Consider the following 15,285-nt stretch of genomic DNA (forward strand, 5'->3'; position numbering starts at 1 on the left):
ACGTGCATGTAAGGCACTGCTTACACATTGAGACATAAACTGCCACAACTTAGACATTCTAAAAAGTATAGTTTTAAACAAATAGTATTAGAAATGTAAAAATTGTAGTATGCAGTATCATGTAGCATATTTCACTTACAAATAATTCTATTGCTTAATTTGTCCTATGATATTTACTTTAGAAATTCTTATTTCTTTTTTAACAAAGATATTGAATTTTAGAAATATTTTTATTCTATATATATATATATATATATATATATATATATATATATATATATATATATATATATATATATATATATATATATATATATATAGATTGTCCTTCAGTTATGCTGGAGTTCGGTTCCTAAACCACGCCGTAAACTGATTTTTTGGCATATGTCAGAACCAGTCTAGGTAAGCACCTTCTATGGTGATAGCTTTCCTTTTCTTCAATGCACTGCCATCACAAGAGTCTGCCTTAAGCCAAGGAGCCATAAGGAAGGGCAAAAAGTTCCTCAAAAAAGGAAAACAAATGAGAGATCAAATGACCCAAAACCAAGGCTGACTAATCCTTCCTACTTGGTCTGTATTCCTCTACTATGCTCACCAACTGGTTATTTTTTTGTATTATCTTAATAAAATAAAATATAATAAAATAAATAAATAGATAAATATAACCAGTATAGGGGAAGGTACAGGGACAATCACTGGCAGCATCATAACCATGAAATGGTGGAAGTTGAGACTATCATAATCCAAGGAGTCCTTGTACACACTTCAAGATTTGTACAAGAAAATATAAATATGTCTAGAATGTTCATTCCAGAAATATTTAGGTGCAAAGGATATTGAAAAAGAAAAGTAAGAACAAAGGAAAAATGTGAATTACCAGTCTCTTCTCACAAGACAAAATCAGCCAAAAATGGCCTGTACTCGTACCATATAAGCCCGCAAAATCTCACTGATGACCTGTGGGCGAAGTGGTCATGAATAGATTTCTCAGTGGCATGGGTCTTTAGCAAGACATATCTTGGGCAATGAATTGATTAACTAATTGATCTTGCCCTTCTTCTGTATTATCATATCATACCAGTTTTATCGCTTAAGATTTTGAAATCTAATATTATGGTTATTAGTCGCAGGAAAGTGTTGAACAATCTCCTTTTTATTTTCAAAATTCATAAACTAGTTTTTATATATATTTGGGTAGTTCTGCAGCTTGTATTCAATATGAGAATTCCTTAATTTTATCTATTTTTCAAATTCTATTTCATGAATTTCATCTTGCCTGAGTACTGGTGAATATAGGATTAAACAAAAACATGGCTACAATTACAGATCATATATTCATAATCATGATACAATCATAATATAGTTAAAATACAAACTGTATATTGCAAGTTAAGGACCCTGTTTTACATTCATCAAATCAAAAAGTTTACAAATCCAAATCCATCCAAAATACCACAAAGTGATTACAAATTAAACACTTTCAAGTCTATATTAAAACTCACCAAAAGACAATAGAACTAAATTTTTTTTTGTAGATAATCACTAGATTATTAATTCTTAGTAAAAGCTTTGGCAGACTTGATGTAAAGCTGAAAGAATATATAAAATAAATGCATCAGTCTACTGTTTGACAGAAGACAAAAAAATGCAGGTCATTGCAATGCCACAATCATCTAGCTTTTTTGTACCTTGGAAGAACAACATACACACATACATACACAGCAAAAATTATTTTTCATTAATCAAATATGAAAGTAGTGTTTCATACACTTCCATTAATATATATCAGGAATAAAACACATGTTTTTCAAAAACAAGAAAATGTATCTTACAAAACCTGAAATAATGAACAGCTTTTGTTCATATTCACAAAAACTGAAAGGAAGACAAAGAAAATAAGGAAGAAAACAAGAAAACAAAACCTTTCCAATTTTCCTCCCAAGAGCAGTGTACTTCTCATTTTACAGGAATTACTTGTCTAATCCTTGGAAAGACAGCTAGAAATCCCTAAGGGGTGAAGGAAGTACGGGATAAGGCAACTTTTCATTGTCTAAGAATAGAAACTACATAGCCTTCTCTGTTTCCTACATATACAGTACAATGTGCACAGTTTCACAATGTGTAAGAGTGAAAACTGTGACAAGTTAGTTAATAAGCATTTTTTTAAAATCACTTTTAAGCAATTGTTATTGTATTTCCATGTGTTTCCAAGGTGAAATGGCATGTAGAAAATGAAAAGACACGGTGCAATTTACTCAATCCGATGGAAAAACTGATTGAGACAATATCTTGATGTAGGATGGGAGAGCATCACAAGGTCATGGGAAGAAAATAAAAAGATATGTTAGCTTGTGGAAGAGTCTAGGAAATAAAAATCTACTCAAAGATCATAAACAAATTTAACTCTAAGTTTGATTAATGGAGACAGAAATGGTACCTCACAAGCATAGCTCATTTTCTGTACATTACCATGAATTATTATAGAAGATATTATAGCATTTTATATGGGTGTTTATGCAAATGTGTGTGACCTCTTACAAGAGGAGTGGCCAAATCAAAGTGGACATCCAGGCCATACATGATTAAAAGCCATTTAACCACCTATCCTACCTCAACATCTAAAGCCACGTCCACACTTGTTGCATTTCCATGTATCATATCGTCTTTGTGTACCACCTAGTGATGTGATACAGTACAACAGGGTATTGTACCCACTTGTTGCATATCCGCCTGCTGCACATAGATACTCAGCAAGTGGGTACAATCCCCTGTTGCACCGTATCATATCACTAGGTGGTATGCAAAGATGATATGATACGTGGAAATGCAACAAGTGTGGACACGGCTTTAGGGATGAGAGATTACCCTGTTCCCGTCCAGATTGCATAAATCAAAGACAATGTGGAAAAGTTTATTCAAGCAAATTTTAAAAGGTACTACAATCACTCACCTCGGTGGGCAGCTTATCCTATTCACTGACTATTTGGGCAACAATATTATTTCTCCCTACCTCTTGGTTAAATCTATGCCCTGATAGCTTGAGGCTATTAATTCTTATTAGGTTAATATCTAGTGTAAAAATATTTTATGGGGTTAGCTGGAGTGAATGTAGTGCAGCATATGATAATGTACTATGTCTTCTGCATGGTAATTGTATTTGGGGCATTTGGTGTCTAGTTCCAGGCTAATTCTGTATTGGCACATTTTTATTATTGGGTGATGACTTGATTACAGGTGTGCTAGCATTAATTGTGAGTCTTGGAAGTGACTTCTCTTCTAGGTTAGTGTCTAAGAGTCCTTGAAGAAGTATTGGATTTGTTGGTTGGTCTAATTAGAAGGGTTTGTTTTGTGATCTGTGTGTGTGCGTGTTTTAGGTAGATGTCTTGTGGAAACCATGGGGTAGGTTGGTATACATGCCTGAGTATCATACTTCAGGCATTATTTGGTCTGTTTTGCTTATTACCTGCATGTTTATTTGATTTGAAACATTCACCCTGCCTCTCTTTTCCTTTCTTGTTCCACAATTTATATTCATAGATTCCTATGTCTGATGTGGAAAGGGAGATGGGAGATAGGGTTGATGAAAGAGTATTAGGATGGTTTGGACACATGGAAAGAATGAGTGAAGAAAGATTAGTAAAAAAAGTGTGGAAGGCGGAGGTGGAAGGAGTGAATATGAGGGGGCGTCCTACGATGAGATGGATGGATTGGGTGGAAGGGGCTTTACAAAAGAGAGGAATGTCTGTAGAGGAAGGACAGGAAAGGACAGAAGATAGGGGTGAATGGAGAAGAGTTGTGTACAGATGAGGCTGTGATGCATGAGGGGGAGTGGGTGGGGGATGGGGGGTGAGGAAGTATGTATGAGAAAAATTTGACGCAGCCCGAAGGGATTTCTCCCTGTCTTCTCCTTTTCTGCATGAGGGGACGGAGGTCGCCGAATTTATGAAGCGGCCTTGCTGTGGATGTGCTGTGTCTTACGTGCCAAGATAGGAGGGAGGGAGGAGGGTGGTGGGGAGTGGAATATATGGGAAATGAAATGGGTGGGAGTGATTTCTATGCCTTTTTCTTTTTGGCCCCCCCGTGTAAGGGAAAAAAAAGCCTTTGGTGTATATATATATATATATATATATATAATGTCTGATGTGGGTACTTGGAATTTTTTTAATCATACTAGTGTGCATGTAAGTGATATTTTTTTACTGTTTGGTGTTGGATTTATATTATGTGCTGCTTCAGATTATGTAGGCTAGTGCTCAGTAGTAAGAGAGATGTACTATTCCCTGAGACTTAAATCTTATTTTTTTGGATTTTATATTTCATACTCTACTTAATGATATACTATTTAATTCTGATTACTGATTACTCCTCCCACTACTATAAGCCAGTGACATATAAAGATCCCCACACTAATACAACACAGACAATAGCCCAATGTTTCTTCCCAGAGAGATCTATGGGAGGACCCAGTGACTGTTCCTGTCCAATATAGGGCTGCAGGCTTTCAGACAGTGAAACTTGAGACAACAACTACTATTTCGTGTGCCTTAAGAATAATGACATACTGCATCAGATACCTCTAGACATAAACTTGAAAGAGAATACACTCCCGAGATGCAATAATAACCTTGGTCCACTTACACTAAACTCATCTTCCACAGCTGATACAAATGTAACAGAATTGGCCTGATAGTAAACACTATATACCCAATATACAATCATCACACAGATGATACTAAACATTTTCTTACACTGTCTTACATTCACCCATCTCAAACAGCACTACAAAGTTTATTTTCTGAGTGACCTTTGGGCCACCCTGGTGACTGTGGGCAGATTCCTTGGGGTCACAAGTCTCTGACAAGAGAGATCCAAGGCTATAGAATGAATGATTGTACATATATAAGTGTGTGTGTGTGTGTATTTATAGTTGTATTATACGGGAAGGGGAACTATGCTCATAGTGACCCGTGTGTATGTGTGTGCGTGTGATTCACCACCGTGGTCTTGGATTGCGTGTTTGACTTGTGATTGACAGCTATTACCCTCCTGGATGAGAGCTCTGAGCTCATATATGACCGATTTATGGGTAATGCTGTGACCTTACACATGCACACATCCAAATCCCTGCTTATGAGAGTTGGAGTAATGACGCACAGTGCAGCAATACTGAAATTAATTCAGCCCTGGGTAGGATTCGAACTCAGACCACTGTAGCAGCAGTTGTGAATGCTACCACTGTGCCATTGAGTCGTGTGTGTAAGTGTGTGTGTGTGTGTAAACCAGAAGGTACATGGAATAATACCATATCCTTCTAGTAGCCTATTCACTTATGAATGTATACAAATAGTTTTTGTAGATAGACATGGGTGCTGGACAACACTGTACTTTAAGAGGACTAGTCGAGAAAATGAAAATCACCGAAAACAATGATACAGATATATAAGTTCTTATGATTAACATTAATGTTGTTAATCTATACATGACTACTTAAAATAAAAAAAGACTAAAATATCAGCACACTTTTATAGGGTGGGATTTTTTTTTTACTCTCCAACCCAGTGTATCAGTGGAAGTTTTGATTTTCTATTAACAGTCATTCCATCTGGACACTCATAACATGGCGTAACATTCTAGATGGAGCTTTTGTTAATTCCCTGAAATGTCATGCTTCAACTTTGGCAACTTTTTTTATTGTTTGCATGGAAAAAAATAAAACAAAATGATAAGGTTAAAATAGTATATAAAAAAAGCCTTTTAGTTTGAAGTTTTTGTCAATGACACTGTATTAAAGTCTTATGACTAACACCTAAAATACTTTAAATAGGTATAATGATGCCCTTTAATTTCACAATGCGGATAAGAGAAGAAAGAAAAACTTTGAATAGTTGAAAAGGAGTAATTTTCCAAAAACTTTGCAGTTGAACATACCTATGTGATAATAGAAATTGTTGCCTTGAGTTTCACTGCCTGGAAACATGCAGCTCCAGTATGGCTGAGAATGGCTTTGTGCTCTCCTTTAGATCTCTCCAAGACGAAAGTTTAGACTGCTGCATGCATTGTATTAGTGTGGGTCAGTTTCTGTGTCACCAGCTTATAGCAGTAGGAGGAGGAAAGCTTTTGGTTGTTGTCAGCTCTCTTGATATGAAAAAGTGGACAGAATAGTTGAAGTTGGCGGAGAGAGAGATCTTGGATCAAAGTGTCAGCCCCATGAGGCTGCACCTCTAGATGGAGTTGTATTGATGGATTTTTGAAAATGGCAGAGTGAATACCATTTGAGTATGAAGCCTTTATTGATCGTAAAACATTTTGATAATTGGAAATTTTTAAAGTACAGAAATGAAGAATACAAAGTCTGAGTCAGCCTTGATGAAGGAACCAGGTAAAGGTTATGGAAGGTTGCAAGGCTGGGATAACTCATGGATTGTCTTCCAAAACCTTTTTCACCAGAGGAATTAGAATGTTAAACACTGTATCCACAGTAATTTAATTCTTGTGTTGAAAATTGTTTTGGAAGACACATTGTGAGCTGCCCCACCCATTTAACCTTCTGGAAATCCTTCACCAAGACTTTTATATACTCAAGAGTTTGTATTCTTCATCTTTGTACTTGAAAAAGCTCCAATGAGTAAAAAATTGTACAATTAATAAAGAATTTGTCCTTGAATGGTGTTTACTCTACCAAAATTCTTGTTAGTTGTCATCTTCAACAAACAATTCTGAAAATGCGTGTGAGAACCATCACTTGTAGTGTACTCTAACCTCTACATGCCAAGGAGTCCATTCAGGGTGTAGTATATGTTGATTTACTACTAGCCATGCCTCTCTCTCTCTCGTTTCACATCTATGTACTATTTTATTATTCTTTTATTCTGTATATAGTAAAGGAAACTATAGTACAATGAGTATCACATTATATGATTATAGCATACATACATACATACATACTTGCATACATACATACACCAAAGGTATTTTCCCTCTTACAAGGGAGGTAGCCAAAAAACAAAGGCATAAAATCCACTCCCACCCCCTTCCCTCCCTCTTATCTTGGCTCCTCCTGGATGATGGGTCATCCTGCATCTTGCCCACTGTCCTGGGTCAGATTGTTATAATCCTCTGCATGAGGATTATAACAATCTAAATAAATTCTATGGCATGTGGGAAAGTTTTTTCCTCACATTGCCACACCGAGGTGTCACAAGTCAGAAAGGTGGGACAGGGTGGGCAACAATTATTATTATCCTAAAAAATTATGCATGTTGTACTATATAACTTCCTTTACTATACAGTGAGTCCTCCTTATACGGTAATTCTTTATCCGGTAAATTCACAGTTACGGTATTTGGTAATTACTACCCTCGATTCTATTCACAGTAAGAAAAATTCACAGATACAGTATCCGCTAGATATTTTGATGAGGAAGATCAGGGAGAAGGTACGTCTGCCATATCCTATTATTACATGTTATAATGGGTTCGGTATACGGTAATTTCAATTTGCGGTAAGGTTTCAGGAGCGCATATGTACCGTATAACGAGGACTTACTGTATACAGAAAAAAATCAAACAGCACATAGATGAGAAATAAGAGAGATACTCATGTGCTAATGTTGGTTTGGGAGAATGGCTTGTAGTAAATCATGACGTATGCCTGAATGGACTCCGTGGCATGCACAGACTATAGCAGATACTCACCATTGGTCCCTCCAAATATACCTCAGTAGACAATAGTACTCATGTGTAAACAGTTCTAGGTAGCTCATAATCCATTTCAACACTTATCTCGAAGTACTGTATATATAACTAACTTATACAGTACTCACATTCCCTCATGAATGTATTGTCTTCTAGCATACTGTCAAATAACCCTATTCATATATATTATGAAGGAACAGTAATATGTAATCTTCAAAAATCATTACAGTGATATACATAACCATTATTTTTGTTATATATATACGATTCCTTAACAAATGATTCACATTTCTATATGTGTTCAGAAATCTAGTAAGTTAAGGCATCCTGGATATATCATATGCTTGTACTACCTATCATTGAGCTTGCACCTAATTTAGTTGACAATGCACCAGAAGGAGATTGCCTGCATCTCAACAGGTGTGGAAGAATGCTGGACAAAACAATATAGTACTCTTCACAGCATTAATTGATGTTCGTTAATAGTCATTAAATAATCATGGATACTGTTTACTAAGCCTATATGAAGTTAAAACTGAAGGGACAAGAGTTGTACTAGGATTATAGTGGAATGGGTGTGTTGCTGCAATTTGTAGACAAATATAGTAGCATAAAGTTAGGTGTGAAGATGCTGTAGTTTTTAATCAAAGTAGAAGAACAATACTGATGAGGAGAATATGCAGCAGAGAAGCCCTTGAGTTTTATGCAGCTAGAAGTGGATCTCCTTTGGGCTCTTCATTCTTTCCTTTGAAACCATTCATTGATTCTCCTCCTCCAGCATTTTTGTATATGGTGAAGAAGCCTTTGACTGGCAGGATTCTGGAAAACCATTGTAATGTGGTCACATATACATTTTCATGATAATTCATAAGTTAGAATACAAAACATATCTATCAGTATGTCAGTTTTATAATTAGTAAAATGAATACATTCAATACTTTTTCCATTGTCAATTTTTGTTTTATAATTATAAATTAAAAAATATAATGGATATGAGGTATCTAAAATAAGAAGAGGTAAATACCACACCTTGATATGAAAATATGGTTCTAAGAGCATTTGATATTAAGAGGCAAAATGACTTATGCATGATGCCAGCATTTTCTCCTTTCTATTCTAGACGCCTCATATTATGAAGTATTTTAAAAACTTATTTTAGTCAAATGTGATTTCTGCCATAGTTTACTTCATATGGCAAGAAAATCTACATGTGACAACAAACAACATTATCCTAACATAAAATATCCAGTAAAGCAGTAACTTATTTCTAGCAAAGCCACTCAAAGTTAGTGTTAATATCAACTGTTAGTGCACCAAGAGCATCACACAATATACACAACTAAGCACACATGTACATCACTTTTCTTTACACTATGTACACTGAACAGATAAAGGTTTAGTGTCTTAAAACAATTAACATTTCAAGTACAAGGTGAATACACACATATATATGAATTACACATTTTAGGTAAAACTGGGTTTATTGTGGAATTATCTTGAGATAAATTTAGTCTTCTTTTACTATGACAGTGATGATTTTTTCATAAAAACAGCATCAGGAACCAACTTTACAAAAATTATCTGATACAACATCAGTACGTCCTCATATGTATACAGTAACTTTAAATTTACTCTAAGTACATGTTACTATCTTTTCAAATTACTACCTATGCACAATGGGTAGAAATGATGGTTTCAGCCAAGGTAAGATACTGCCTAGTACAGTAAACACCTCACCTTATCTTTGATGTAACAACCATCAATATCTAAAATGCATACAAGGAGTACAAGTTGATGAATAAAATAATATGAACACTGTATCCATGTGAGAGACTAATGATGGGTACCTGCAAATGGTCATCATGTAAGATAAACACCAGAAACTTCTTGCTACTCATCTTCAAAACCTGTCAACACTCTCACCTTCATCTTGGTCTCTGGACAAGGCTCAAGATCTCTCTTATAGATATATAGAAGTAGGAAGATGAGAACATTTGATAGTTGTCAGCTTTCCTTTCGTAAAAAGTGAAGAAAATGTAGTCCTAGCTATTAGCTTTAATCCAATCTTTGCTCCAACCCTGCTCCAGTCACCTCATCCTTTACTTTGGGGAGCCAGCACTCCACATAGCAATTCAACAATACTGCCACCTGCTGTCTATTCACTGAATCACACAAAAATCCAAAATGGCAGGCCTCAGCCAAATGGCAACAAATGAACATTCCAACAATGCTCGGTCTTTTATTTCTCTCTCTTTTTCTTCCAACTGAAGATAAAACTGAAGGTACATAAAATTCATGGCCAAGATCAATTTATTGATACGGAATAAAATCTTGCTCATTTCATGAATAAACGTCTTCTTAGCTAAAAACTTCTTATAACTTATTTACTTCTTATAACCGCTCTCCTAGTAAGGCAGTCGGCAAGTTGGTCGGAGATTCTGACTTAAGAAACAGAATTAATCTTACCATGCAGCAACATATCCTTCAGCAGTGCAATGTCGATGCAAAGACGATCCTCCACACCATGAGAAGAATTCAAGGCCTCCACCAAACTCTTGTTGTCAACCAAGCAGTGTACAGCTAAGGTCTGGCATTTGACAATGTCCCTGATAATCTGTCCGAGATAGGAAGCAGCCTCAGCACACTCAATGAGTGCCAAAGTCTCAGCAGACAATGTGGATTTCACCACTTGGCGCAATTTCCTTGATTGCCAATAAATCGGGCATCTTCTTCCTTCCCCGTCCTTGAGAAAACTCACAAATCCTCCCTGGGAGCCACAATCAGATAGATTCCTAAAGGAGGCGTCTGAGAAGCACTCACATAAACAGTCCTCCACAGCTGACAGCTTTCTCACAGCATCAGCCATTGTGGCATTTTTACAATGTCCGCTCAGTTCACACACATCAAAGGCAATGTCAGGTCTTGTTTGTGTAGTTATCCAGCTCAGTTGACCAATCAGAGCACGGAATTCTTTCTTCTCATTGTCCGACAGCTCATTGGACTTAGCTACTGACCTGCAGACTTGTTGGTGATGGTTTATGCCACACAATATCTTGAAGCAGTATCTACTATGACAAGAAACAGATGTTGCTGTACCTGTTTCAGATCTATTGCAATTACTTCATCAAATTCCTCTGACATCTGCATATTAACAACTGGTCAAGGTTTTGAGCATTTATACTTTATACACACTTCACAATTTTTAGTAACACTTCTAATCTGTTTCTTTATGTTTCTCCAACATTTCAGCATTTTGCAGTATTCTTATTAATCTCTCCGCACCTGGATGGACAAACTGATGATGAAGTTTTAAAGCCGTTTTACTGCTATCCGGTGAAGCCAGCAACACATTCTGGATCCCTGGTTCTAGTCACAAGAACAGTGGCAACATGTAGTGACCTAACAATTCTATCTTTAACTTCAATCATCTATTCATAATCTTCACTGAATCCTTACCAAAATGAAGAACCATTTTCCCTTTTTTCATTGACTAATCAGAAGTGGAAGATCACACTCAACATCGGTTGACAGTTCTGATCTCACACCTCCAATCCAACATGGAAATATTACATGCTTAGTGGATTTATAGGTTACACCATTACTAAACATAAATGTACAGCTAGATTTTTCTTCTCTCACCATGGCCAACTCTTCATCGCATAGATTGTCCAGTCCAACCACTGTTGACTGCTAACTGAAGTTGAACAACAGGTATCCGAAATACCGCAATTTCGAGACTTCTTAACCAAACGCATAATCTTAGTCTGTTTGGCATTTCCATCCCTGGTATACCCAACAAATAATGATATTTGTATCATATGTTCCTCACTATTACCACCAGTATCTCGTTCACCGATACCCCTAGATGACTCTTTGTTATTCTTGTATGAATGCAGACAATATCGAGCCCAATGGTAATGTGAATCACATATCACACATCGTGAAACTTGGCCATCCCGACCAAGAGGATTGAGTCTTCGATTAGTTCCTTGATCACTCAAGTCAACTTGTGTTGACATTGCTTCTCCTCTTCCTCTTCTTCGAAATATGTGTCTATGTGATAATCTATGTGGTCGCTGTCCATAGGTGACACAATAGACCTCTTTATCATTGTCACAAAAAATGGGCTCAGCTTTAATGCTTGAGGGATACTCTGCACCTACGTCCACATATGACTCCTGAGTTGAGTGCACACTCAATTACTGACCAAGGACATGTTTTAAAGTAGATTTCATATTAGCATAGTTGATTTCAGAGGTTGCTGACATCACAATTTGAGTCTCACGCTCAGCCAAGTTGCCTGAAGCAAGAAGCATAAAAGCCATCACAGAGTCCGATAGTGTCATACCTTCCTGTATAAACTATGTTCAAATTCACATATTAATTTATATTCTTGTTATTTCTTCTAAAATTATACAAATCATGAAACACTGCAAATTGATGGCGACCTTTATCAGGCAAGAACAATATGTCTAGTTTCTCAATGAAGCTCTTTACACCATTTTCACTTGTCAGAACTGTTGATTTAATTTCAGAAGACGCTGTTCTAGCCCAACCAGTTAATGACAAGTATAGAGCCAATGCCTGCTTATCTTAAGGTAAATCAATTAACTCACTCCATATGCTTATATCCTTTTTCCAATTTTCACGTTCAGATTCATTATCAAACTTAGGAGGGCATTTAGAAGAGGCCATTATCAGACTCTGCTTCCAGTATTAGCTTCAATCTTTGCTCCAACCCTGCTCCAGTCACCTCATCCTTTACACTGGAGACCCGGCACTCCACATAGCAGCTCAACAACACTACCAACCACTTGGTGTCTACTCAATGAACCACATAAAAATCCAATATGGCTGCCCTCAGCCAAATGACAATAAATGAACACTCCAACACTAGCTATTAGCTAGGACTAAATTTTCTTCATTTTCTTCAACATTTTCTTCATCCTCCTACTTCTATATACCAGTGACAGAGAAATTATGCTCCTTACACAACACAGACAATAACCCAGTGTTTCTTTCTAGAGAGATCCATTACTGGTTGCTGTGGGGATGTAGGTCTGCAGTCAGTGAAATTTAAGGTAATGATTATTACAATAATAATAACCCAGCCTTAAATTTACTTATTGGAAACCTGCAGCCCAACAGTGGCTGATAATGGTCCTTGGTCACTCCCATAGGTTACTTTGGGAGGAAATACTGGATTATTGTTTGTGTTATATCAATGTGGGAGTGTTTTGATGTTACCAGTTGAAAACAATAGGAGAGGAGAAGTCTCAGTATGTGAAAAGGTGGAAGAAATACAGTAGAAGTTGTCAAAGAGATATTGGGCCTGGTCCAGAGACTGAGGGCCAGGCCCTTGGGCCTTTGATGGAGGTCAAGGGGTCGACAGGTTTTAAAAATATCCAGCAAGATGAAAACTCTTTCTGCTGAACATCTTGCAAGGCCAGTGCAAGCAGGTACTTTTGTACTGGCAAAAATTATCTTATCGTTCTTATTTAGCTTTATTTATTTATTATCTTATCGTTCTTATTTATGTAAACCACTTGGATGTTAAGGCCGCTGAATTCATTGTCATTATTGCCTCAGCAGTTCTATTTACTCTCTTTAGAATTAACTGGTCTCCATACAATGTGTTGTTAGTCTTAGTTTATAATCATTCATTTATCTTAAAAATAACTTCTAAAGACTTCATATTTTTTATTTAATAATGGAAAACGAAAAACTGTAGGGTAGCAGCAAATATAACTGAACAAATCATAAAAAGCTTAATTCATATAAAAAAACAACTAAAAAACTAAAAATAGCACTCTTAAACAATACAGAATATTAAGACAAATAATTTTCTCAGTATCTAGATAAAAGTAAAAGAACATACTATGGAAATATATATATAAAGAAAAAACTGATCACAATATTGATTATTGCCTCTAGTTTTACTGATAAGAAACCTGGGAAGAAATTTTGAATTTTTGTTTGTATAATATCATGGTAATATGGATTGTCTGTTGTTGTTGTCATTCCCTAGACTTGCTGGTTGAGTAGTCCTGTCTCCCTAAGGAACACCATGGTTGGAACGGGTGTTCCCACAAATTCCTTACAGAGAATATTCTGCACTGTTTGTGTGCATGATTGTGTACAATGCAGACTTCCATAATGTGTTGTATAGTATGGGGTGAAATGTTACATCCTGGACAATTATCTATGATGCAGTCATCCAGCCTCTTCTGGGAGCAGCTTTGGTATTATGGGGAGAGTATTTTATAAGCTATTGCTTCCGCTCTCTCCTTTAAATGTATGTATATATATATACATCTTCAACATGAAAATGTAATGTGTGATATTTTGTTGAATAAACTGTTAAATTGAATTGAATTTGTTTCTATATTACTGGCTAACAGGTGGAGGAATCATCTTCCTGCTGCTTGTCTTCAAAATCCTTCAACTGTCTTGACCCCATCTGGAGGTGCAGCCTAGAGGTACTGACACTCCGTCTCTGGACTGGGATCAAGGTCTCTCTCTTTCAACTTCAACTATATTTCCCCCATTTTCTCACATAAAAAGAGCTGATAACCAGTGACCATCCTCTTACCATTATAAGCCAGATGAAACAGTTTCACACTAATACAACACAAACAACAGACAAAAATTTCTTCCCAGGGAGATCTATGATAGGGCCTATGATCTACTGACAGCTACTATAAGGTTTCCAGTCAATGAAACATGAGGCAAAAATTATTAATATAATTATCAAATTAAAAGTAACTGTCTTATAATCACTACTTGTGGTTATCTTTTACTGAAACCTTTGACATCAGTATTTCTTTTCTTTTTGTCTACTAACCATTAAACGCTAGCTGTGGAGTGCACAAAAATTAGAAACTTCTTTAGTATTAATTTTGATCACAGAGGCATATGTGTGATCTATATTGGCCAAGCTTGGTGTACATGAATTGCAGCTTAATGTAAGATTCTTAAAAAGTCAGAATTATGAAAAAGTGTGTTTACTAACATGAGTAAGAGATGGCAATTACTAACATGCAAAATCTCAGCTCATGACACTATTGCAACTTAAAAATTAAAAAGTAATGATGATCTTTAGTTCCTTGGCTGTATTGAGCAATGACAAATCTCTAATGGCACTATTAATGAGGCAAATAAATTAATAACTATACTTACCTTGAGGACGTTTATGAAAACAAAGATCAGTTAACACCTCAAACAATATGAAAAACTAAGATTCAACATAAAAAGACTACATTTAAATAAAGTACTATAATATGTGAGCAATTTCTTAAAAAAAAGAAAGAAAAGAAAAGATAGAAACCCACAAAAATTGTAGGACTTAGGTAACTGCAAGAAATACCAACTTAAGTGAAAGCATAAAAAATATGAGGTCTGCTATTAAGTTGAGACTATAAATATAAAAGATAATTATGAAGTATTGGTGTGCTCACCGTCCACACCCAACTGTAGTGTTGACTAGATTTGAGCAACTAATTAACTTTTTTGCGGCCCCTGAATTCATCCATGGAACAGTTGACTCCTATGACACGTCCACAAAGGTATATGGCTTTCTGAGGCAGGAGTC

General features: G+C 36.1%; 1 protein-coding gene across 1 annotated transcript in view; it reads right to left on the reverse strand.

Moving 5' to 3' along the window:
• Positions 1-1,315: 1,315 nt before the first annotated feature.
• The window catches only part of LOC143024607 (epidermal retinol dehydrogenase 2-like), a 130,357-nt gene continuing 116,387 nt past the window's right edge, over positions 1,316-15,285 (reverse strand). Inside the window, exons 8-9 of the mRNA XM_076183465.1 lie at positions 15,152-15,284; positions 1,316-8,513 (exon numbers count right to left, since the gene is read on the reverse strand). Coding sequence (XP_076039580.1) covers positions 15,191-15,284 — 94 coding nt within the window. The 3' untranslated portion in view covers positions 1,316-8,513; positions 15,152-15,190. The remainder of the gene's footprint in view (positions 8,514-15,151; position 15,285) is intronic.

The sequence above is a fragment of the Oratosquilla oratoria genome, chromosome 4 (assembly GCF_046742065.1).
Source record: "Oratosquilla oratoria isolate Oo_2021 chromosome 4, ASM4674206v1, whole genome shotgun sequence".
NCBI lineage: Eukaryota > Metazoa > Arthropoda > Malacostraca > Stomatopoda > Squillidae > Oratosquilla > Oratosquilla oratoria.